This window comes from Echiichthys vipera (assembly GCF_963691815.1).
Source record: "Echiichthys vipera genome assembly, chromosome: 17".
Lineage (NCBI taxonomy): Eukaryota > Metazoa > Chordata > Actinopteri > Perciformes > Trachinidae > Echiichthys > Echiichthys vipera.
In genome coordinates, this window is record NC_139842.1 from 15,214,698 (window position 1) to 15,241,418 (window position 26,721).

The window sequence follows — 26,721 nt, forward strand, 5'->3', positions numbered from 1 at the left end:
AAAAATGTGGGTGATGGTAACCGAATAAGGGGAACACATGCCAAGTGTGAGAGAACGGCCAGCATTTATGACTGAACTCACACTCTCAGCAGATAATGTTGCTGTAGACCTTTCCCATGGAATTCCATTGCTAGGCAACAGCCTTGGTCCTTTACAAAACTTCACAAACAGGAAACAAACGGGGGCACATTTAGAATATGTATGTTTACAACTGTGAAAAGGTCAATGGTGCAAAAAAACCTAAAACAAATAGCCAGAGGTAGGGAAATGCCATAAAGGAGGACAAAGCTGTTGAGCATGTCTTAAAATCAGGAGGCTAAAGCACCTGAACTCTGAAGAAACTCCTCCTACCAATGTGTAAAAAGAAAATCAGGGTGTTGCCCCTTTAAATTGTCAACACTTGCTATAAACTTGATGTTGGGGGGTTCATAATGGATTCCTTCACCACCAAGGGAGTAGATAATACTGCATCAAAGGCAGACATTTCAACCTGCATTTGGGTTCCTGGGGTCTTCAATTTATACATTATCTCATCTCATCTCATCTTCAACCTCTTATCCAGGGTCGAGTCGCGAGGGCAGCAGCTTTAGCAGGGGACCCCAAACTTCCCTTTCTCGGGCCACTGGGGGGGATCCTGAGGCGTCCCCAGGCCAGTGTGGAGATATAATCTCTCCACCTAGTCCTGGGTCTTGCCCGAGGCCTCCTACCATATTCTTGTTCATACTATTTTCCACTTTATGATCTTTAATTTATAAAATATTAAAATCCAACCCCATCAGATTTGTGTTTTTGTAGAGGTTTTTAAGCTGCACATGCTGCCACACCCCTGTGTCAAGAAAATCAGTGGATAATCATGCAACTCCTAGGTGACAAAGATTTAAAAAGTTATTTTTCTGGCTATTGTTTCCAAAAAGAATAAACATGATTTGATCCACATTCTAAGCGAAATGGGTTAGTAAAGTGCTTGTCAAAGTCATTCGATTGCAGCTCCTATACAGGCTCTTTGCCTTTGTTTACTTTGTTTGCAGTTTTTTTGTTTTACAATCGCACTACATTTCCCATGATGCTTAGGTCAGAAGAGGGGTTTGGTTTGTTGGGCGCGCGCTGTGAAGACAACTATTTGAAAGGAAAAAAATGGCGGATAAACATTCAGAAGCTGGACAAGAAGGGTTTGTATCCTATTAATTATATTTTTTACTGATATTCTATTCACGTAAGTTGACGTTGTGGTTTTTAAATTCATAAAATGTTCCTGCAGTTGCGGAAGAGTCGCCGTTTCTGATACTGTTACCCAGAATGAGGTATGGCCTTTTAACTGACATTTACTGCTAATTCTGCTACTTACTGCTAATGTATCCCAGAGCTAATCCTGCTAACGTTACATATCACTGCTACGTTGCCCTTTGGTTCACTCTCTTTTTAGGTCAACTCTGTGAAACGGACATCGAAAAGATGCTCCTCCACAAGCCACAGCACAGCTCCCCCAAACAAATCTCCCCGTAAAGAAGTTAACGACCTCGTATCCCCCACCATACAGACACCCGATAGGGGTGAAGACAGACAAGAGACAGACAAACTAGAAATGGAGACAGAAAACACGGAGGGACCTTCGAGTCCCACTGTCAACCCCACTGCAAGAAGGAAATCCTGGAGGAGAGCCACCATAACACGACGCTCTCTCCCTGCCCTTTCCAACCCATATCAAGGTGAGATATCTGGCTTTCTGATGCCTTGTAATCAGTAAACACTGTTCATAGGCTATTATGTTTTGTGGGTTGTTTGTTTCGCAGTATAAAACTCTATTAATGTGTCTATTGTAGTTTTGTGCAGGAGCATAAATGCATCCTTGCCATCGCAGGAGAGGCTTGAGAAATTGATGGAGGCTTCAATGAGGGTAAGTGGTACTGTCATATAAGGAAATTAATTGTGCCAAAATGTAAGAAATTAAATAAGCAGACAGAGTAGGTTACTTGTTTTGTTATTTGGAATATAATGGATTAAAAACGGGACTGGTTGATGTTTAACAAAGAAATGTGCATGCGGTTTAAAGTAATAACTACGCATTTTGCATTGTAATAAATGTGGTGTTATGAAAACAAAGCATGAGGTTCACTGAAATTTAAATTAACAACTTCAGGGACATATCAGAAGTCAGTTTTATTCAGGAGTACCTGCCTACTACTGTACATAAGATGTTCTAATGAACTACTTATGACAATAACGCTTGAGTAGACTGTACGTGTATGCATGGCTTGCATTAGGTTAGAGGGGAACATACAGTTGTTTCTAATTGGTCTCTAAAACAAATGAATCTCTGTCTAATCACCTCTGCTTTGTCTCTAGCTGGCAATAGAAAGAACTCAAAATTCGCTGCAGTCTGTGCCAGGCATCTCACTGGAGTCCTTTCAAAAACAAGGTTAGTGGTTTCACTGCTTCGTTTGGTGCATATTTCACAGAACTCTCTATCTTAACTGAATTGCTGTCAGAAATATTCAGTTCAAGTTATTTCTTTATCTGTCTTCTGTGTCTTTGTTGGTGCAGTTGAGCGCATGCAGAAAGAGTGGGATTGTCTGGCCAAAAGCATACGCGATGAACCAGGAGGTCATCAACTCCCTGCTAGAGCAGCCAGGTGTTGTAGCTGTACCTTTTTGTTTTTACCTACAAATTAATAGTTTATACTGTATTTATGTCTCTGTTATTTGCTTTCAGTTCTAGTGATCCTGCAGTGCAAAGAGCCATGGAGAAAGTCCGAAAAGCCATCAATAGGCATGTTTTTTTTATTTTTTTATATCACTATAGCAAACATACGAACCATACATTCCAACTTAAAAACACAGATGGTGTGATGCTTATTTTCTTTACTAATCTGTGTTTTAGGCTCCAGGTTGAAAGTGAATCTTGGGAGTCACTGCTGAACAAACACCGGAGTAAAGCAGAGGAATTGAAAAGGTGACCGCGTGTACTGTCATTGGGGGATACTGTAGCAATTCTGTGTTAGTGTTTCAATACTGTCTTCCCAATTGTGTGTCAATAATCTGCTCTTTATCTGTTGCAGGAAAGTGGAGCAGGGCCAGGAAGGAGGCATATCATTAGACTCTACATCTGTGGCCCAGTCCTCACAGTCCCATTTCATACAGAGTAAACCGGACTACCACGCTCTCCTCTGCAGACAACAGCCCATGCTTCACACTATGGCAATGATTGTATGTTGGAAATTAGATTTTTTTTTTTATCATTACTCAGAAAATCTGGAAGGTTTATTGTTCTTATATAGTATATACCATCTGTGTGGCTGTATATGGTAAAATACAGAAGCTGGTTGCGGTGAGAGAGACGAAACATAAAGCAGATGTTACTGATGTATGGGAAGCTTATGTTCTGTCAACAAGCAAGGCAATGAAGTGGTTATTGACATTATCCATCCTCTGCAGTTCAGAAACATACATTCACCCTTTCTGATCAAAATTCCCTTTGCAAGATAGTAATAACAAAGTCGATGTGAGATAACGTAACTAGCACAACATGTACTCTTGTGCCCTATTTGCTGTAGTTTGATTGCAGCAACATGTTCAATGCTTTAAAGGTGTTGAGTCCTACAATGACACACTATCGTTCTTTTTATCACGAGAGATTTCGTTTTTTGTCCTTTTTTTTGGCACAGTTAGAAAAGAAGTTGACATCACATATTTCTGTGAACCAATCAAAAATTTAGCAACATTTTGAATCAAGGAATTACAGTACAGTTACCAAAACTGTCAATCAAAATCATCAATCATCAATCGATCAAACCACACTCTCATACCCCTGATAAAGCTGATTTCTGATGGCTGTAACCAAGTTAATGCCTATGGATGTTTTTTTTGTCCAAACCATAACTCATTCTGTTTCTTATAGTTTAATTAGTATCCCTTTTTTATGTGTAGATGGACACTCAGAATAAGATGGTTACAGAGCTTCTGTCCGTCAAGGAGCGGTCACAGTTATTGGTGAAAGAGACCAGTGGCCGATTGGGTAATGATTTTATTCATCTTTTCTATGAAATAACAACGATGTGGCAATTCAACATTTAATCGGGTTACTTTTTTTTTCTCAGTGGCAGAGGCAGGATTCCAGGATCTTTCACCTGACCCCATCAGGAACTTCATGGCAGCACCTTTATCCTCTGCAACTACACAGGCACTCTGACAGGAGGCAAGCACAAGCAATCAATCATCTAATGGACCGTGACTCTTTATGACTTGTATATGAAGCTCTTATATGTCTTCTTTCTAATATTTTTGCTGATCCGTGATTTGGTTACATAATTTCTTTGCCCTGTCTTTGTTGTCTTATGTAAGCTCAAATGTTATGCTTTTTTGTAAACAAATTGTGGCAAATAAAACCAGCTATAAAATCAAAACCTCTGTCAGCAGCAGGTCCGGGTTTAGAGCTAGTTCAGGTAAGCCTTGTGTTTGACCAGCAGGTGGCAGTGGCTGGCTATACAATATTATAAGAAGCTTGGTGAATGGATAGAGTAGATTTTTCTGTTCAACCTTAATTAAGTGTAATCTTACCTGTATACAAACATAGAAATATTCAAAGGAAGGAAGGACTGCATAGGAAATCTAACTGTTCCTTTTTTTGTTTTAAAGAGTTTGAAATTTAAAGTGATTGGAAGAAGTGACATTGTAAAGTGGTCTGAAACTACTATTTTATAAAAAATACTCAAACGTTACAATGCAAAGAGTTGCCGAACCATGTTGGTGTACATTGTGTCATTTTCGAAAAGTGTCTTTAAACCTTTGAAAAATTTGCTAATTTTTCAATAATTTACTTGTACAACAGGAATGCATTAACTATATAGTTTATTGAATACAGATTGGTTATTCTCTACAGTTTTACTTTATTTACAGTACTCTTTACATGCTCATCCTCAGTCCCAGTTACTCTCTTTTTGGTGCTGCATCTATTTCACTTCATCAGTGTCCCCTGACCATTCAGGAAGAGGCCCCTCCCCCACAGTGACTCACCCCCATCTCTTGCATTTGGCTGGGTCACTGATGCAGAACGAAGCTTTGACATTGTACCAGTCAGTCAAAGCTTTGTTCGTTATCACTCCTATCTCTTGGACCCATTCACTCATTAATGTTCACACTTCATTTTTTCTCTAATAATTACAGGAAGACAAAAAACCCTTTTGCCCATTGCCAACAATAAATAAGATGAATAACTCTGTGCTCTGCAGTTATGATCTCCAACATGGAGTATGCAGAATCTCCCTTGTGATTGTATTCAAGGGAGAGACTAAAGAGCACAGGCACAAACCAAGAGAAGACAAGCGGGGTTGTGACCGTGAGAGTTGTGAGGATGGTGCACAGCAGGAAAGATCGATTCTTATTTAGATGAAAATGAGGCTTGATGCTTGTGGGGTGAGAGGAGGGCAGCTTTAGCATCCAAATGAATAGAAGTTTCACAGAAATGATCCTTAAATGAATCGGCAACAATAAAACATGAAGAAGTTTACAAAGCCACTGACAGTTTTTTTCCTTTTGAAGGTCTCTGACTTTAGGGTTAGATGATAACCCCTGCAGCTACTCTTAAAATTGTATGAGATTCTGTCGCTTTAAACAACTTAATTGACTCAAGTGTGGCATGTTGAAAGTTTGATTTGGATAAAGGTGGGTGGGACCAGGCTCTCCTGGTTATTTTTATTTAATTTTTTTTGTGCCTATTATCAGAAATAAAGAAAATAAGGGTGCTTTTGGCTATTATATGTGGTTATTTTGTTTTTCACCTTAAATACCTGATGTTTATAAGATGGAAGATTTGGTTGTGGAAGGGATATTTTTAAGGGGTTAAAATGCACTTCTATTGCCACCAGGAAACCTGAATTGTGACTTACACAATATGCACATGCAAAGAACAATTACTGTTTAGGTTTGCTGTATTCTCTATTCTTGTTGTCGCTAACTTTAGATTGATTAGCTACAGATTGTAGTAGATGGATGTATGGAGAGTCAGCATAAACCACTGCCAGTTTGGTCCTACTCCCTTATGCACACCCATCATCTCTTCTCAGAACAGCAAGGCTGGCTGCAGCTCTCCTCCACATCCATTCAGCCAGCCATTCGTCTTGGAAAGCTGTCTCTCTGATCTGAGTGATAAACTACAGCAGAATTGCCCAGTTTGCAAAAAACAAGGACACTTGTTTTCAATCTGTGCTGTCAACATTTTCATACTGAAAACTGATGGGATGTTTCATTCATCGGGGGTTTAGGACAGAATGATATTCTTAGGTTGGACTATTTTGATTTGAGATTGAATATTGCTCTTTAAATTGCCACAATTTGCATACACAGATGGATATCAGTGCATTGACTATTAGGCACACAACTTATGAAATGACACTGATTCCAAGAGACCAAATCAGATTGATACTCCTTTTTTTCTATCCAACACATTTGAACAGGGACTGGCTGTTGTGGCTGGATAGATTCACACACCTCTGCACTTGCTCAAACTAATGTTTAAAACATGTGGAATAGGCTCTAACACCTTGGTTATTCTTACACAATGTTTCTAATGTTTACATTTGTGTGTGTACGGCTCTCTATAAACTCAAGCAGCACACCTTCCCAGTCCTTTTAAATGTCTAGCATTCATTTCAAAGTTTTGTTTATAAAAGCATTTGATCTCACCCCATATTAATGAGGAAAATAGCTTGAGCCAATTATAATAGGACAAGCCGTGCTGGTGACGTAAGGGGCTATCCATTTGTAAAGGCTGTACAAGAGGAGAATCTTGTAACTTGGAATAATACAGTTTTAGGAGGCTGGGATGCTGTGTGTAAAATGAATACTCGATGCGTCGTTGCCAACATTGCACCAGCTTATATATAAATATATCTATATTAGTATCTTTTTTATATAGTCTACACTGATAACCCACCCGTAAGCTCGCGCTTGGTGGTGGTGGTGGTACTGCTACTGCGAGTTCAATGGTCAACGCGACGCACACCGCTCGCGCAGCCCCAGAACACATACTCGCGCGACATCAACAACAATGGCAAACCGTAGTCTGTTTTGGTAGGAGATCTCTGATTGGAGCCAGACGGTCCCGAAAGGCTTAGCTGTATTCATGTCTTGTTTCTTTTTTCTGAATCGGCGTGTTTTTATTTTTTAAGACAAAGACTGTTCGTCTCCTGCTATATATATTTTTTTCATTTTTTTTATTTCGAAAATGAGCGAGGCGCTGTTGGCCAGCTCACACAGTCTGTGCATGTGTGTCCCTGCTGCTTTTCTGCGGGGCTACGGCTACTAAACCTAGCTGTTTTTCACTCGGTGGTTAGCTAAACGTTAGCCTGGCCGCGTTTATTTAACTTGAGGCGGAAAAACACAGACGAATGTAAAGCGTGTTTGTGCGATCTGTTTTACGACAGAACCCCTTAACTATTTCCTAGTCGTTGTTGTCGGTAACGTTAAGAAGTGTTGTATGATTTGTCGTATAAATACTTTGCTGGCTAGCTAACTAGGCTAGCTATTTGTGTGTGTATTCTTCTTCGGCTGAGGAAAACGGCGAGTTTTCTTTTTGAAAGTATGGATGACCAGACCAGGATGATGACGGGTCTCACCGGACTCGCTGGACTAGCACAAGCCGACGTCGGTGACCCAGACTCGGTCAGGAAACAACAGTCCCTCGGTCAGCCTCAACAAGACATAGGGGATATCCTACAGCAAATAATGGCCATCACCGACGAAAGCCTGGACGAAGCACAGGCCAGGTAAGACAAGCGAAGAGCCATTTTCCACACATGATAGCTAAGCTAAAGTGCGTTGTATGTGTCTCTATTTCTTGCTTTAGGGCTCGAGCTTTAATGTGAATATAAGTTAAGGTAATTGCAACATTAATGCAACTTAAACGCTACATTGTAATCCGTTGCTAAACCAGTGCATTTAGATAAAAGACTAACTTGTACACCCACATTACAGTGCTGTTGTAGTTTGAAATGAGGTTCTTTGTTACTTCAAATCGTGCTGTATATTGTGTATTGTAGTTTGTGAACATGCTCATTAGGTTGAAAAAAAGCGATAAGTGGTACATTAATGAAGTGTTAAATTAAAAAAGTTTGAATTCCTCAATTTAGTCTGACAATGGTTGCCGTTTTAAAATGCACATGACCACTTGTGTAACATTAAAGCTGTATTTGCATGCATATATCTCTTGGTTTAAAAACAGTGGTTTCGTTTTGCAGTAGTATTTTTTGAAGGCTTTCGTTAATCCATGCATAAAGAAAAACAAATCTTACATATTTCACGAGTTTTTGTTATTCTCCCATTGGCTCATGAGACAATATCCCGTTAGTTACGTACATTTTCTTTTTACACCAATTATCAAAACTACAGAGAAGTACCTCAACAACACACAAAATGCTTTGAGATAGTGTGCATGGTTTAAGTTGCTAGAGTCAGAGCTATCTGAGTAAAACATAGGTATTCTTGTCATGCAGCTAAGGCATTTTACACTTTTACACATACATTAGATGTGCCTAATTACCACAACATGTATCTGAAATGCCGCTCTATATCAGATGAGTGTCGATAACATTAGTCATTGAAATGCAAATGAGCTGATAAGTTAAGGTAAGGGTAAAGATTAGTCAGTTGCCCCACGTATCACTCCAGTGTCGCCTGTGATGACAGCAATCTTTATTCATGTGACTGGTAACTTAGTGTTTGTGTTCGAGGTATTTTTCGTTTCATTATTGTGAGGAGTATGCATTTCAGCGAGCGACTGACCCGCACTCATTTGCCATGTGGCTCCAGGAGCATAAGGTCAGTTTCAGATGAAGCGACAGTATTTCAACAATAGACAACCGTCCACTGCAAGACTGTGGCCACAGTGTGATGTGTCATTAGCTAGTGATTTTCCACCCAACATTTGACCACCTGGTTCTCTTAATTAATTCACTCCTCTTTCACTCCCTCCCTCCCTGGTGTTCATCCTTTTCATTGTGTGCTGGGTGCAATCAATTCTCCTATAATGTGTACGCGAGTGCAGCTGTCCGCAAATCGAGTTTCTATTAATGAGATGGTGGTGAGGGGGAGGGATGATGCTATACCAGCATCCTATGTATACTGGGATATTGCCTTTTCTTCAGTACAAGTTTGAGGACTTAATCAGGCCTTATTTCATTGACACATGCAAATAATTTTGCTCTGGAATATTTATTGCAGTCTATTCATGTTCTGTTTATGATTTGCGAAGACCATTAACAAAATGTGTACTATAGTGAAACAAATAATGTACATTTCAATTATTTGGATTAAATGGCCAGTTACAGGGTAGGACATGTGTATGATGTAGCATGTCTATTATTAGATGTTAACAGGCTATTTTGAAAAACTAATTAAAGGTGTGGCTGCTTCGGAAGTGCCAAAGGTGTCCTTGCTGAATGCTTGTATTGATCTAAACTCCCACTCATCGCATGTCCTCTTCATGCCATATATTTTCAGGATTAATGCTAAAAAGAATGCAGCCTACTGTCAGTTCAGTGGACTTACAAATTGTGTGGCGTGTACCGCTCCAATCCTTTCACGTGTTATGTGCGTAGTATGTATATAATAATTTAAGGCAATAAAATAATCTTGTGAACAGTATGTGTTTAGCATTAGCTGATTGACAATCTTGTTAGACCAGACTTGAGGACTACACATAGTCTGTTACAAATATTTTTCATAATATACAGCAGTTGGTATGACCTCAAATGTACAGTCTTTATCAACATCATACTTAACTCTGATCAAGTTTGTCACCCACACATCAATCTTCCCCTCGGTCATGGTCTACAAGTTAACGTGTGGTGGCTCTCATGTGAGCATGACGCCCTTGTCGTGCAGGGTGGCAGTGTGTTGGGATGGGGAGTGGTCAGGGCAGCGCAAGACCTCGGTGTTGCAGAGTACACTTCCTGCGCACCATCCACCCTCATCCTCTCACCCTGTCGCCATATGTTCAGATGCTGGCCAGAGGAATCGCCGGCGCATTGGGGTGGATCAGACGACCCCACAGAGGGAGGGAGAGCAGGGGGGGGCATGGCAGGGGGTGGCCTGCCACTCAACTTCCAGCACAGGTCAGTACAGGACCGCATGAGCACCTCCTTCTCCCCCTCCTGCTCATACCCTCCATGCTGATGGCAGCCCTCCCCCCAACTCAATCCAGCAGTGACAGAATTGGTGGACAAAATGACATTATTAAATGCTAGTCACATAAGTCACATCTTAACACCAAACTGCCTCACAGAATATTATTACAGAAAGGCAGTCTTTTGTGGCATATACAGTAGGTGCACTTTTTGCTAGTCCCCATAGTCCCCTCATTAATACTGCAGTGGACATTCACAACTGGAATTGGTGTTGAGGTCAGGTGTAGCCAAATCATATTCATCTGTGGTTGTTTTTAAAGTGTTTTGAGCGATGTTATTTAGAAAAGATTTTTTTTTTCGGGATGATCTTCAGGTTTTTCTTGTCTCATGTTTCCCAATTCATGTTCATCAGAAATGGAGGCCTCATGCTGGTTTTGATTTTCACCTAAACTTTTAACTGTATGTTGCACTTTTCTGATTACATATTCTACATATAGTTGTTGGCACTAAAATCTGTTTTAAAATACATTATGCTTGTTTTGTTTTATAAAGCTATCCATAGAACACATCAATATGCCTGTGTTTTCTTCATCTATAGAACTAGTCATTAACAATACAAGGGGGTTCACAAAATTACAGAAACATTTTTTTACAATGATGCAAATACTTCAACAGCACTGCAAACTATGGCCACACAGTTACTATAGAGTTAGGCTAAACAAGACCACCCTGTAAATCACAACAATAATGGAAAATTATGAGCTACACAGGTGCTTAGTTAAATGTTTTGGTTGTTCGTTTGTTCCTTTCATACGTTTTTGAAGGTGAATAATATTACTTGTAAAATGCAGTTCTAAATGTACTTAGTATCCCCCCCCCCTTTCCGATCTAATTGGTTTGCACTGTCAGTACAGTAGTTAACATTAGAGACTATGGTGTCAAGTCATTTAGGGTCATACTTGGAAACAAGGTTTTGCTACAACATTACAGTTTTACAAGTTTTAATACACTGGGTGTACTAAGCTGGGTGCGTGGGTGCATGCATGTGTATTAGCAGGAAATTTTGTTACAAAGGTGTTCTGATTTGATTACAGTGAACCGTAGAAGTTTTGCCCTTTCTCCTTTAATTGTTATCAGCCTGATTGGCAATAAAGAGAATGTCTCTGATTAAATTAAAATTGCAACTAAATCCTAATCCTCTCTTATCAACTCACCATCTACTTGTGTGGAACAGGTTTTTCTGTAAGAGGTAAAAAATTAGATTACTGTGTATTAACTCAGGATTCTGGTGCTCAGTAATGATGACCTTGAGGTTTGGCATCATTACCTGTCCCACATCGCAAAGCGTCCAAATGACAACATTACTCTTGCTAGTTCAGATTGACACATCAGGGATGTTTCTGCACTGACAATGGCATTTGGATATTGAAAATGCCTTTTAACAACACGGCCCTGTCCTGCTGTGTTGCACTACACTCTTGAAATGTTGTATTCCTAGTACATACAGCTCCTCTACCTGTTTTATGGGGGAGGACATGGAATGACTTGAGATGGAGGTCTGTTTATCGTAATCCTGCTCGCTCTCTCCCTCTCTTATTCCCTCTTCTCTCTTACAGGAAGCATGCCCTGAACTGTCACAGAATGAAGCCAGCCCTCTTTAGCGTTCTCTGTGAGATCAAAGAGAAGACGGGTGAGTTTCTACTTCACTCTTTCTCTTTGTGTACTCCAGTCTGCACAGGTTGTAACCTAGTGTTGAGATGTAGTGTGCCTTTGTTCCAGTTTCCCTTGCCCCAAGTTACTTTTTAATGGCCTTGCAGAGAACACTATAGTATGAATATTGTTTTGTATTTTTTATACTGTTTTAAGTGCATACATTGTGTATGCTCTGTTTCAAGAGTAGACTAAATCTGATTTTTGTTGTGTTTTATCCTAGTAATTATAGAAACTTGACCCATTTTGGCTGCTGTCCAGATTTCACACTGACCAGCTGAAACTAATCTTAGTGGATCGGTGCCTTTGAAACTTGAGCCAGACAGCAGAAGTTGCTGCAGAACATGCTAACAACTCTGAGTTCAAATACTTATTGTTCAGATTGCAGTGTACTTCGTTTTGACCCGGAGTACCTGAACGCAAAAATACGCTCTGCTTGGTTTAACATTTTAGCATTCCTGTCAATTTCCATCTAAAATGATGGACAGTTAGTTGAATGTCACAGAAATATTTACCGTATTAAAGCATGGCAATAAAGACCTACTGCTACCACTACCACAAAGTGTCATATTCAGATTATTAGATTAAAACAATCAAACCTGATCCTCAAAGAAAGTTCATGCACAACTAGTTGACAGCAGGCATATATATATATATATATATATATATATATACTCCACCGGGGTTATTGCTTTACAGTCAAACTGTTATGCTATTTCAGAACAGAGAGATGTTCTTTTCTCCAACACTGTTAAAACAGCTACACCACACAAGTGTAGGGTAATTGTGTATTGGGAATAATTGATATGCATATCAATGCAGTACTTTCATCCAAACACAACAAGCCAAGCAACTATTCTGACACTGTCTTAATGAATAATGCTGAATTTCAAATTCACATGAGCCCATGGAAATTATTGCCTATACTAATATCTCAGATTTGCTCTTATACATAAAATGATTCACAGTAAACAGGCTACTTATTCTCATCTTGTTAGCTATTCGAGTCAGCTCTCTGACAGATTCTAGTGGGGTTCAAAGGCGCAGGCCTGGGATGGATGGCAGATTGATGGTTATGGTAGTGTAAATGGGGTGCTTTTGAATCCTCTCCCTCTGCCAGTCCCTCTCAGTTCTTGTCTTTCTGTGTGCTTTTCTCTCTTTCACTTGCCTTGTGTGTCTTCTAACAGCAAACCTCTCTTGTTCAAATACAATTTGAAAATGCTGCACTGCTGCCTGTTGTGGCCCTCTGTCAATAATGTATTATTGCTCTCCAGTGATTGGACAAAAGTAAAGGCTAGGCTTGAGTGAGTGGGGCAGGGTACACTGTTTCCCAGGCAACCAGTGGTCTTATTTACCCTAATGCCATTCACTTTGATTTTCACATTAAGTCTCCTAGCAAACTGGATAGAGGGCTTGTGAGTACTCTTACAGTAAGCTGAGCAGAAAAACAGACATGGCATAGAGGTAGGTCAACAACAAATTCATGCTTGAGGTGAATATGCCAACCATAAAATATAGAGTTCTTTGGCTTTGCCTGTACTCTGCTGGCCATCTGCCACGCAGTGCCCTCCTAACTGCACTGTGTACCTGCTTTGGCATTTTTCTCCTACTCCATCAGACCCCCTGCAGGCCCCATTATGTGCCTCTGGAATGTGAATTGACTTCTCCTCAGTGCAGCTTGTGGAAGACCCAATCAGTAGTCCTCTAGTATCTCCACAGATTTTCTGCAGTATTTTTCACTAACAAACATGCACTTGTGTCAGCACGCTCACATACACACTTGCACAAATGCGCACAAACCGAACAAGGATAAAAGCAAACCCGGTCTTGGGTCTACTCCTACTGCCTCGGTCTTGTCCTCTACCCCTCCCTCCCTCTGCCTCGCTCCCATTCTTGAAAGAGAAGACTTGCTCTGAACTCGGGGCTTTGATATGGTAATGTGATGGTGGTGGTGGTGGAGGAGGGGAGGTGGGGCGTGGGGGATGGGAGGTGAATTCCTCTGAGTGCTGCAGTTGGTTAGATTGTTTTCATTGTAAAGGAAATGTTCTGCGCAAATGCCAGTGCCCCCCACCCCAAAACACCCCCCATTTTACAACAGTGCCTGAGTTGTCCTGAGCTCTCACATTAAACCTGACCTCCATCTGCGTGAAATTTGATTCTTGTAATACTTTATTAAAGATGCACTCCAAAAAAGAAATTAAAGCACTTTGAGAGATACGGGAAGTGATCAAAGTTGAGAGCCAGTGGCTTTGCTTCAACTCAGTTCTGTTCTCCCTCACTCTCATGGGTATTTGCTGTAAAAATAGCTCTTGGTGCAATGGGACAGCTTATGCCAAAATCTCTCACAAGCCACTGCAGTTACTCTCAGAAGTTTTTCATTTAGTTTGGGCATGTTTGAGGCGAATCTCCTTACTTTTAAGCATTCCTTGTGCTTTACACATGACAACAGTGAAGCTGTCACTCACTCTGTTCTGTCACCCTGCTGTCCTTCTCTTTCATGCCTGAACAGTTGTTTATTTTTGGATAGGTTTTAAATGAAAATAAAAATAGTTTTTTTTCAAGGGGAATCAAAGCTATACAGGTTTGTTTTTTTCTTTAGCTTAGAGAAGGATACGTGTATTGCTAGCCTCTCCCTGCTCCCCCTCATTTGGACAAGTTCACATCCCAACACTAACCACTTATCTTGAATAGCTGTCTGATAAACAACCCCGTGGGATAACACTTCTATTTGGCTGTGTAGAAAAAGTGGCAAATTGGTGAGCACAGTACCTATATAAGACTAAAACTGTTAGCTATGTATAACCTCTCAGTATTAAAAGTAAAGGTGCACTGCTCTTCTTAGGATATGCATGTATCTGTACACCACCGCTCATATAGGCCATGTAACCCTCAGCAACAACAGTAATGGTTTAACAACAAGGGGATCCTGATGGCCTGTAGCCAGTGGGATGTTAACTTGAGCCAGTTGATTGCTCTGTTAGGTAGCCAGTTGTGCCAGTGTCCTAACAGTGTGTCTGGGGCTCTGGGATATTGCTGTCTGCCTCTGCTACAGGCCCACTCTCTTCTCTCTGTCATCCTTCAAATGATGAGTTAGCTATTTGGTTCAAAACGAGTCCTGTAATTTTTGTTTAATTTGACTGTGATATTTAACTATGTCGGATGGAAGTGTCTTATTTTTCTTAACGCTCACAAGCACCAAAATCTTACAGCTGATGCCTGCCAGCAGAGCCAGCAGCGCTTAGCTAGTATGTTGGCAAAGCGGCTAGCTGACAACCCATCATCACATCCTATTTAATGTTTTGACAAGATGGATGAAGGTGAGATTAAGCCAACTCCATGAACCTGCTCTCTGGTTGATTTTTTGCTGTGCTATTTCTGGTTACATTTCATATAAAGGCTTCTCCCGTTTAATTGTATCTTATCACTGAATACAAAAATTACTTGATATGAATTAATCACTATTTGATGAAGACAAAATATGACTGTTGTGTTGACTGTCCAGAATTGCACAATCCTCAAAGGAGTATAAACCACCATGCAGCTTCTTGGCATTTATTAAGAGGTTCATAGTTTATCTATCCTGTAACCTGTAGTAACACACCTACACCAGTGCAGTCCCTTGGGTTGTTTTGTAGTGTAATGCTCATCTGAATGGATCATTATATTATCTTTTAGCCTTTTAGCCTACCAAACATCCTTTCAGTGAGTAACCAAATCACTAAACAACATATGTTAAATCAGGTTATTGGGGTTGTAATCTTTTTGCAAACCATGTTATTTACTTAATCAAATCCTTACCTTACCCTGGCATTAAAAGCACTCAAATTGTCTAAATACTAATTAAGCAACAAAGGGGGCTCAATTACATGTTAGTTGAATTACAGCACGAGTGTAGTTGTAAAAACACTAAAACCAAACGCTATTAAAAGTCACACATACTTCCCATGTGTTAATTCACAGCTGGAATAAACACTTAACTTTTTAGAGCCTTTAGAAATCTAATTTAAATTTATATGTCCTTTTTGTTTTAGAGGCCATGCATGAAAGTTGACAACAAAACATCACAGATAAGTGTTATCCAGTTGGCAGCACTCAATTTTTGTTGGGAAAAACCCACCCTGCATGATTGATTTAGATGTTTGTATTCCACGGACTTTGACAGACTACAGTACATGAAGTTTAGTTAATCACATGCCTCATTAAAGCAACTTAATTATTATTAGTTTTCAAAGAGCCCAATTTGGAACACAGCCATAAAATGTAATGAGTTGTTAGGAACCTGTGGGAAGTCTTTTATTATATTTTTATGAGGGAAAGCTTACATTGCCTTTTTAAGTCACTGGCAGTAACAAGATAAAAATAGTTTGTGGTAAAAACGCAATCTATGTGAAGCTACCAAACTTGTCAGATTTATTATCCCTTCAGTTTAAAACCAGAATATGCCATCCACCTTTGTACTGCCACACCAACTTTTCACTTGGTTGAGATTTTCTTTATATTTACACTCACTATGCAGTGGTGGAGGATTATCTCATTGGCTTTTCAGGATTCTCTATTGTGTGGTGTCCTGCCACTCAATCGTTTTTTTCTTTCCCCGGCCCCTTTGCAGAAGAGAACGAAAAAAGATAGTGTGTGTTGGGGGGTGCAGGAGTGATACAGGGAGATTGATGAGGCAGTAAGAGCAGGAGTAATTACTCGGTGTCCATTCCCCAAACCAGATTGGCAGACGGCTAATATCACACAGACCCCTGGCCCTGACAGACACACCACCACCCCCCACCCCCCAACTCAAAGTGGGAAGGCAGAGCACCCCAACCTTCAGCCTAGGCCTAATGGTGTGTGGGCCAACTGATTTCCCCATGTGGTATTAGTCCTGTAGGAGCTGGGCCTCTATATATTGACAAGGGAAACTGTTGTCTGCACTGTGTTGTAGGATGGGAAAAGCCCAGTGGAATTGTTCACCTTCAAGACTGCCACGATATCATTTTGGCCATGATTCACCAAGAACAGTGATGTGACTGTGCTGTCACAGGGATCAGGGTAGCTGGATATGGATGGCTGAGTTTAAACATCTCTAAATCTCTTAATAGGTGACAAGCATTGTGTCAATGAATTGCATGGTTATGTTAGGACAAATTCCCACTATCAGATGTTTTTTCTTTTTATCTAATTTGGTAAGAACAATTTACAGTCTTACATCAGAACTGTATGTTTATTGGAAGAGGGGTTGATAGTGACATTTGCTTGATAGTGAAACTGGTGATAGGAATTTTGATAAATGAAATGAAATTATACAAAAATGTAATAAAAATGTATTTGTGCCATATTGAACTAAAAAACCCTCTGTAACACCCAGGGAGTGGGCACGCATATTCTGACTGTCTGACATGCAGAAGTATAATTGGCCACAGTGACACGATAGGCAAAGTGCAATATTTTTCACACTTGCTGGGATATGTTGTAGTTACCTGGACATAACTTCAGTTCTATGTACATGCTGAACCCTCTATTTTCAGTTTAAAGTAGGCTCACAGGTTTTATGTGTACGACCAACAAGAATGTGTCTTTGTCCTTCCATAGTGTTGAGTAGTAAATTCCCTGAATAACAATAATGAAACCGGGATATTTCCTCTGACAATCATTGTGATCTCTTACATTGTGACATTCCAACTTGTGGCTTACTTTGAATCCACAAATTCCCCTGAATTTATGCCCAACATCAAGAAACTGTAAATGTTGAGTGACCCATCATTGGTCACCCAAATGGTGGACTCTTACCTCTTCATCTCATCTGCCCGCCCTCTCAGCATGTCTGTGCCTCTCACACTACTTTTAGGCTTTGCTCTTATAGAAGCCGGCATCTCTTTAATTAAAGATATGTAAATGTGGTCTCAGCTGGATTGCATTAGTTTGGTGGCAGTGGGGTGGGAGAGTGTCGGAGCCTAGCTCCTAATCCTGACTCATTAAGGATTAATTACAATTGATGGGAGCCTTCCACCCCTCTGCAGTAGTGCACATTACTGTCCCAGACAGTATGTTTGTATATTTCACACCATGTCATAAATGCAGGGGAGAGATTGAAACATCAGGGCTAGTGGGAGGGGGGGCTGTTTACTATCCACCCCAAGATAAGCAGTACGCGTTGGGTTATTACAGATACTGGACTATGATCCTTTTAAGCTTGTGACGTTCTTCATCAGTATAGATGGATGAATTAATGTAGTAGTACTGCTAGTCCAGATAATTCCATAATCTGGGAAGATGGTTAGTTTGTGTTTCTATTAGTTTTGTAATCATTTGTGTGATAACTGAAACAAAGCTCCGTGCCTTTTAGCTCTCTTAAGAGCAATTTATTGGCATGTCCAGTGACTTTTTGAGGCATGTATGTGTGTACAGGTTAGCAAAGCCAATTAATGATACCCTCCTGTAAAACCACTAGTAAATTGTTATCCTGACTGGCCAGACATGTTATAGACATTGATTTTATTCCTTACTAAGCTGCTACATTAGACCTGAGCAGACTAACCATGAAGCCTCAGCTCTCTCTGGCACCATCTGACTGTGTCATAATGCTTGTTCACTTGTTATAAATGGGCACTGCTCTTCTGATCTATCGCTTAATTGCCACCTAATTTGCATAACAGTGCAAATTAACGACCTCTCAAATGAGCGTTCATTTTTCACAAAGTCTTTAGGAGCTCCTTAAGAGTCTGTGCTAATGAGCACAGGAGGCAGCTGGCCTGATGAGAGTTGACTGGGGGAAGATCCTAGCAGTGCTTTAACAAGCCTCCTGCTAAGGTGCTCTTCGTCATCCTCCTCTTCCTCTTGTGACATTTCAAATTTTTTCATTTATATTCGTTTTTCTCTGCGTGCAATACTGTAGACTGGAGAGACCACGGTGGAGATTTGGTTACTGGGTCTCTGAACAGTGTCTAAAAAAACAATTAAGCACATTTAATTTTAGCACTTGTGCCATATTGACACCAAATTATTTGCTTGAAAAAACATATCTATGGCCTGTCGTTAGTTAGGCTGTAGGAATGCTGAATCACATTTCTCAGATTATTGTTGAAATTATGAGCTATGAGAAAATACAGTACCACTATACTCAACTTAAGGTCTTTGTAATGCTGTCCATGCTGTTTGGATGAGTGTGTGAGTCAAAGGCCGTTTAGCCTGCCCACACTTTACTGACTGAAGCCAAATGTTGTGCTTCTTTTTGATCACTAGTTCATTTTATCCATGCAAACACACAAAATATGACTTTGACATTTTGAGTATAGTGTCAGTTTTATTTTAAGGTTTTTAACTTAAGTTTTAATTGGTATTTTTCATTTTGCTATGAGTGACACATTTTTTAGGGGAACTTTTACTATATGTTAGAAAAACATAGCTTTTTAATTGTTTGTTTGATGGGTCACACTTTTAAATAATAAAGACAGAACCATGCTTTTAAGGAATATAGTATGTGCTGATCATATTCCCATGTGGACCAATTAACTGCTGTTGGTGGTGGCTTAAATTGAGTCTCTTTTGGGTTCATTTTCATTCTGTTCCTTTTTAATGGGCTGCATTTCTATGCCTCATTTTCCAGTGACAATCAAAGTCTTAACTGTCAACCAGGTAATTGATGTGAGTCATGTAGATGTGAAGAGGGTCCTTTTTTTTTTCTTAAATGAGGGGGAGTGGTGCTGAGAGAGGAAAGAATGACTCCTTGGCAAATTTGTCTATCAAAACTTGAGGTAAGCTTTTATTTTCGTAGTGACCATTAATGTGCATTGTTGCTCATGTCATGTTTGGACGCAATAATGTGGCACTTTATTTGCTCAGGCTAAAGCGAATTACGATTGTCCATGGCATGGGAACGTTTGCCGTGACACGAGTTTGGTTACCTGCGGCCTCAGCAAAAAGTGATGATAACGACAAAGTTTAAATAAATGAAGCTTCATAGAAGCAAGATACACACACACACACACACACACACACACACACACACACACACACACACACACACACACACACACACACACACACACACACACACACACACACACACACACACACACACACACACACACACACACACACACACACACACACACACACAGTCTTACAGAACAACGCAACATAAATATTGTTGCTAAATGTTTAAAGCCATCTTACTGATATGTGATGTTAGCTAAACTAGCATTGCATTAGCTAACTTCATGGCATTTCTCAACTCAGTTACCAGTAGTGAAAAGTACAACTCTGAGGGACTTAGACTTCTCTTTATTGATCCCTTTGGGATGACTCCCGCAAGGAAATTGAGTGTCGAGCAGCTTACAAAAAAATGAGGGAGGTGTAAAAAGATACAGTATAGGATCACCAATAACACCAATAAACTCTTAGCTAAATAAATACAGAAAGTATACAGTATATACAGTAAACAATAAACTCTTAGTAAAATATATATGAGGTAGATGTAAGAATACAGGTAAAATAAAATTCACAGAAAATGAAATCAGATAAGTTAAATGTAGAGGAAATGTATAAGATAAAATATGTTGTATGACATAAATGAGCAGTAAATGATTGCACTTAAGTGGTGGATAAAGTTCTTGCGCAAAACAGAAGAAGATATGTGTCCAGGTATGTTAGAGTAGATTATTAATTGCATGATGCTAATAATTATGTTATCATTTTACTTCAGTGAGAATTTCTTTCATCGCAAACCTTTATACTCACCTTGCATGGTAGCGGGATTCTAGCGATATCATCAAGATCCAAAAATCCATCTCGTATGGTGTCAAATAATGTGTGAGCCACTGTGGTTCGTACCAATCAGTGTCCTGTGAGGAGCTACTGGCAGATACAGAAGTGGTTTGGGTGCGTGTGACGACACAGAGAGGCAGATTTTCATTTCCAGTGACGGCTTCTTAGGGTGCACTCACACTGTCCTTCCGCACCGCGCCCCGGGCTTTAGGGTACTTGTCCCCCCTCCCTCTCCCCCACGCCCCAGCCCCGTTTGTACTCACACTGCCTGGGCCTTGCGCAAATGCTTTTTGCTGTCCATACGTCATCACGCGCTCGTACATGTGCAAACGGGCTCTACAAAAGCCCACCACTCTCAGGCGGGCTGTGGACGGCCCGCTGTCCGCAGTTATGCGCGGAGCAGTGTGAGTGCACCCGCTTCGCGCACAACTGCGGCCAGCGGGCCGTCCACGGCCCGCTTGAAAGAGGTGGGCTTTAGCGGAGCCGTTTGCACATGTACGAGCACGAGCGTGCGCACGTGTGCGAGCACGAGCACGAGCCCTACGGCAGTAGCGTTATGTCCGCCTGTTCGGACATGTGAATAGAAGGACGGACCATGCGCGGACATTTAACAACAACAATAATGGCGGTGAAAGGTTCATGTTGGTGTGATGCGGAGGTGGAGTGTTTACTGCAGATTTGGTCGGATGAAAATATTCAAAAACAGTCGACAAGACGCACAAAAACTCCGAGGTCTGTGGAAAGATTTGTAAACAAAGCCACACACACGCGATCAATGCGTGTGACGTGTTACGGCGTGATGGCGTATGGACAGCAAGAAGCATTGCCCTGCCCTGGCAGTGTGAGTACAAACGGGGCTGGGGCGCGGGGGGGAGAGGGAGGGGGGACAAGTACCCTAAAGCCCGGGTCGCGGTCCGGAAGGACAGTGTGAGTACGCTCTTAGATGGTTCTGTGTTGAATTCCATATGGCGCACCATGTTAACTTGAACAAATAGTACTTTTTACTCCACTACATTTAGCTAACAGCTTTAGTTACTCAGATACAGATTTACAATACAAAGCATAGTCAATAAATTAAATAAATTCCGTTCATATATCAATAAGGCTTTTGGTCCTCTGGGGAGTTCACAAGCTACCATGCAGTATGTAAAGTAATGTATAAATGATATATATATATATAAATACATTTGATTTAAAGTTTTCTTTCTGGAAACCCCCTACATAATTTTGGTTTCATATCTTGTCACCTTTTTTCTTATGTCTGTATATCATTTACCAACTATTTTTCCTTTTAGCATTGTCAGTATTCTTAAACTTTTATTCACTGATTACATTTCTTTTTCAGCATACTTTGACTTTTCACCTGTATTCTTCAATACTTTGCCATAACTATATTTGTAGGAATCCCTTATTTCTTTATATTTGTGGAGATTAAGTAACAACCCAAATTGATCTATCCCTTGTTAGAATTTGTGTGTGATTGTGTACGACCATCCAAGGGGGGTACAAGTAGTCATAGCTTGAGTGTCCAAACCTCTTTTTAGTTAATTAAGAGCTGATTAATGATGTGTTGGACTGAAGTGTTGTTTGCTCAAGGTGTGAGTTCTCCAATTCACACCTTAATCAGACCACACTGTGTTTGCGCTGAATGCGTACCTCTCAGTGTGTGTGCGTTTGTGTCAGAGTGAGGGGCTGCGTGCAACAGGACTCTTGTGGACTACCCAAACAGATGCTGATTAGCGTGAGCTGCTTAAAGTAGGAATGGACATATGGATGAGGCTCATTAAGTTTACTGTACCCTGCAAAGAAACACAATTTTAGTAGAATGGGTTACACATGTTTCATGTTGAATTTGCAGTAGAAATTTAGCTTTTCCTAATATCCATTTGGCAAAAAGCCCATCAGGGAAATTATTCATTTTTAATGCCATTTTCTACAACTCGCTCAAGGCAAAATTTTATTCACCCAAGCCATTTTTTTGAGCAACCCATATTCTACCAAAATGGCGTGGTAAATCAAAATAATATATGCACAGAAGAATTGGCGCGTGAAAAACGACATGAAATACAAGTGATTTTGTAAAAAGAGAAAGGGCCATTGGCATCAAGGCATCTTCTCAGATTGTTCAAGACTGGTAGTTGTGATATGAGCATGTGTCATTTTACATTAAAAGACTTTACTGGGTAACCAACTAGTCATAATGAACGTGAACTCTGTATTTCACTGCATACATTTAAGGTCAGGGACTTTGATAAAACTACGCCCTCTAAGTGTTAGATTAGGTCCGGACAGATTTTGACTTTGTCACACCTTCTTAAAGTACCATTTTTCCAAGAAATTGTCAGTCTAGAAACATGTTTCATGGAACCTTGAAACCAAATTAAACCTGGTGGGTTTTAAGCAAGTACCCTCTGTCATGCAACTTTTATGATTACGTTTATGTTTTCCCTTAGTTGTATTTGTTTTTAAGGGTGAAAATCTGAAAGAGTACTTTAATAAGGGAAGATTGTCCCCAGTTCTTATTTTTCCTAGGTACATCTGTATTGCCTAGACACTATTTTATATCCTGCAAAGCCATATACAGGGTTTTACCTATCTTTTCTCCAGAACTGCAGTTGAGATTTGTTTTCCTTAGGTAAATTTGCATATTCATGTAGCATATTTTCATTGTGAAAACCATCTTTCTATGGTCCATTCTCTTTATCTGAATTCTCTGTCTGTAATGAAAGGAAGAACTGATGTTTTCACAGTCCTATCTTTTCACTCTTACTGGCTTGCTCGCTCTCTGGCAAGTCTGTGCTCTGGATTTTGTATATTTCTGTAGCCTCTCTCTCTCTCTCTCTCTCCCCCTCTCTCCCTCTCTCTTTCTCTCTCGCACACATATCTTCTCCTGTGACTCCTTTTTTTCAATTCTCCTTGGTTCTCCTTCTACCCTCTCTCTCTCTCTCCTTACCTTTTTCCCCTTTTTTTCCTTCTCTATCCTTCTCTCTCTCCCGCTCCCTTGCTCTCTCCCAGTGAAAGGCTGAGAATACCCAAGGGAGCTGATGCAATTAAAATGCTAATCCTGTCTGTCTACAGAGAGAGGGAGAGGGGGGGGGGCTGACAGCATGAGGGATTGCGGCTCACATGGAGAACTCGACTGAAATGGAGAACAGAGGGAGGGGGGCACTGGGGGAGGTGGGTGGGGGTGCGCTGAAAGGGAGAGGGGGGAGGGGATGTGTGTTGGGGGGAGACAGAGTGAAAAAGGGGATGCTAGCGAGGGAAAAGACAGACAAGGATAAAGCTTGTGTTGTGAGCTGAGCAATGATATACTGACTGCGTTTAAGTCTTATCTATCCCTATATGTGAAAGGCATTACAGTTAATGTACAGCGCTACACTATTGGTTAGGTTGTTCAACCTTACCTGCACTACTTCATATATTTTGTGTTGTGTCTGCACAGCACACAGTTTCCACATTGGCTGTGCAGAAATGAGAATGATTATGTATGCAGTGAAAGCCCAGCTGGATACCCTGAATATTTCATAGTATGTGTTGCTCGCTTCGTCTCTCAATGCCACACAGCCCAGCTAGGGTGGTGGTAGCGTGTGCATAATGGTGTGATTTCTAAGAGCTGTGGATGGCTGTGGGCCTTTTTAAGATGTCTTCTTATTTAAAAAAAATAAAAATGTAGTGAAGTTTTTTTAGTGAATTTAAGTATCATTACTCATAGCACTCTGGTTTTTAGTCTCCCAGTAACAGAAACAACACAGCTGCGATGTCAGGAGCTAGTTGATCAAAAGGAAACACTGCTTAGATTTTGGCAAAACAGCCAGCCAGCTCTCAGACCTGTAGAGTTATTATTATTTGTATTTTTCTGGAATCTTATGGTTTGTTTGTGAGTGGAATACTTTTGACTCTCTTTTTATTTTATTTTTTTAACCTGATCTCATGTCATATGGGTTTTTTCTGTGCAGTATCTTAACTCATCTCAACAGCTGCTATAATACCACTAGGCCACTAGACTGTGCATGAGTGCAATTGTGGGTAATCACAGCTTAATTGGAGTAATTAGGGGAATGTAGGGGCATTAGGCTACAGCTGGGGGCCATAATGAGTAGGGGGCAAAAGGGTGGGGGGAGAGGTGAGGAGCTTCAAGAGCCACAGTTGCCCTCTTCACTTAGGTCACTCATACTTTTGAGTGAACGGACAGTGAAGATAAACCCCACACATGACTACATATAATCCGCGCTGTCCGCAGCAGAATGGCCTAAATTCTCAGTACACAAAACTTTAACAGCAATCAGAGCGTAGTCAACAGATCCAAATAATCATGTAGATTCAACAGGTACAAAACAAATACCTCTGGTCCTTGATCTATAAGTCAGCTATAGGTTATCAGGAAGTGCGGAGATCGTTTGTGAATGGCTAAAAGGAAAGAGAAAGGAGGGAAAGAGATGGGCGAATCAGGGTCATTAGTTCAGGCGGCTGGGTCTGCTGCATTCCTGAGCCCTGAGATGGGGGAGCAGCAGAGCAGGAATGTGCCTCAGAGAGAGAAGAGACCTAAGCATAGGGAAAGAAAAAGGCAAGAAGGAACAAGAAAAAAAAGGGGAGGGAAAGTTGGACGCTCTGCTATAAGAGGCCTTAAATGGTGGAACAGACTCATTTATCAAATGAAGTTTGAAAAAGCAAAAACTCATCTGCTCCAGCACTTGGAAACTTTTAAGCAAAACAGTTTTTGTCCTCATTTCTTTCACATCTGTTAGTGCTAAAGTACAGCTCTTCTTGGTTTTTTTCACTCTGACTGATTTTTTTTTTCTTCTTCTTTTAGCGTGACTGTTCAGGACAGCATAAAGAATCATAAGATTGTAAAAAGTTTTGTAAACAAGAAAATCTTTGAATGAGTGATTTCATGCAAACCCGGTGCTTTGATGATGAGCTTTGACTAACGTAATCCTTAATGAGGACAAACGCCTAACCCAATTTCCACTGGGATTAATCTTGTCATCCATATTGTTAGCGTCTGTCTCCTTCCCAATCCTGTCTGGTTCACACCACTGTTTAAATGGGCTTTTACCTCCTTAATTTAGTTTCCAGTTATTAAGATCAACATAAATGTGTCTACACGCTACTGTGTTTATTGTGACACAACCAATATTTCACAGTCCACATCTGAACCTTTTTGCAATGCTCTCTCCATATTAGTTTACAAACATTATATTGACAACTAACTAATTCATTTTACTAATGTACACAAACGTGGGCTCTGCAGTGTAATCTCAGTGATATTAGTTTTCTTCCCTGCAAATGGAGATGTGTTGTAGGGCTGCAACGTAAAATGAATTTAATTAGCAATTCAATTGTAGGTTATTTCTAGATTAATTATGTTTAATTGGTTTTTGGTTGTTTGTACAAAAAGAGGCAATTTCAAAATCAAACTGTTTGATTTGTGTACCCAACAGCCCAAAACTCAAAGATATTTAGTTTACAGTGACATGAAACAGAAAAAATCAGGGAATCCTCACATTTGAGAAACCAGCAAACGTTTAGCATTTTTGCTTCAAAATGTAGAGAACAATCAATCAATTACCTAAATAATTGCTGTTAAATTTTCTGTTAATTGGCTATTTTATTAATCAACTACTCGGCCAAGCTATAATATGTTACAATTTGGGTTTGTTTTCTTTTTCTAAATAGCAATAAATACCTCTTGTAAATACAGCATGTGCATGGAAAGTAATTGCTAGGTCGCTAATTTGAGTGTAGTTCTGTCATAACAACACATTATTTATATGATTTACAAAATAAACTGACTTTAAGTAAATAATGTGCCCAATACATTGAACTGTGAGACCAACTTTCTACTGTTACTTTCTGAAGTTGAGTGATTGAGAAGGAAAAGGGGCAAGAGAAAATTTTAAGTGTTAAGAGCTTTAGGTCGTGTGTGTGTGTGTGTGTGTGTGTGTGTGTGTGTGTGTGTGTGTGTGTGTGTGTGTGTGTGTGTGTGTGTGTGTGTGTGTGTGTGTGTGTGTGTGTGTGTGTGTGTGTGTGTGTGTGTGTGTGTGTGTGTGTGTGTGTGTGTGTGTGTGTGTGTGTGTGTGTGTGTGTGTGTGTGTGTGTGTGTGTGTGTGTGTGTGTGTGTGTGTGTGTGTGTGTGTGTG

The 26,721-nt window shown here is 40.3% G+C and overlaps 2 protein-coding genes across 4 annotated transcripts in view; both read left to right on the forward strand.

The window, feature by feature from the left end:
• Positions 1–1,134: 1,134 nt before the first annotated feature.
• On the forward strand, positions 1,135–4,311 carry dsn1 (DSN1 component of MIS12 kinetochore complex; the record flags this gene model as incomplete). The annotated part of the gene is made up of 11 exons (XM_083931265.1): positions 1,135–1,169; positions 1,259–1,301; positions 1,424–1,706; positions 1,821–1,894; positions 2,344–2,416; positions 2,542–2,629; positions 2,710–2,766; positions 2,878–2,949; positions 3,056–3,203; positions 3,924–4,011; positions 4,094–4,311. The coding sequence occupies 11 exons, from the start codon at positions 1,135–1,137 to the stop codon at positions 4,183–4,185; spliced, it is 1,053 nt and encodes a 350-aa protein (XP_083787391.1). The 3' UTR covers positions 4,186–4,311.
• A 2,744-nt stretch (positions 4,312–7,055) lies between these two features.
• pbx4 (pre-B-cell leukemia transcription factor 4) overlaps positions 7,056–26,721 on the forward strand; it is a 29,785-nt gene continuing 10,119 nt past the window's right edge. For 2 of the 3 annotated variants that reach the window (XM_083931031.1, XM_083931030.1), the window contains exons 1-2: positions 7,056–7,759; positions 11,734–11,807. In XM_083931031.1, the coding sequence (XP_083787157.1) occupies positions 7,575–7,759; positions 11,734–11,807 (259 nt within the window). In that variant the 5' untranslated portion in view covers positions 7,056–7,574. Of the gene's footprint in view, positions 7,760–9,991; positions 10,106–11,733; positions 11,808–26,721 lie in introns of all 3 variants that reach the window. The other variant, XM_083931029.1, reaches the window with a different exon arrangement.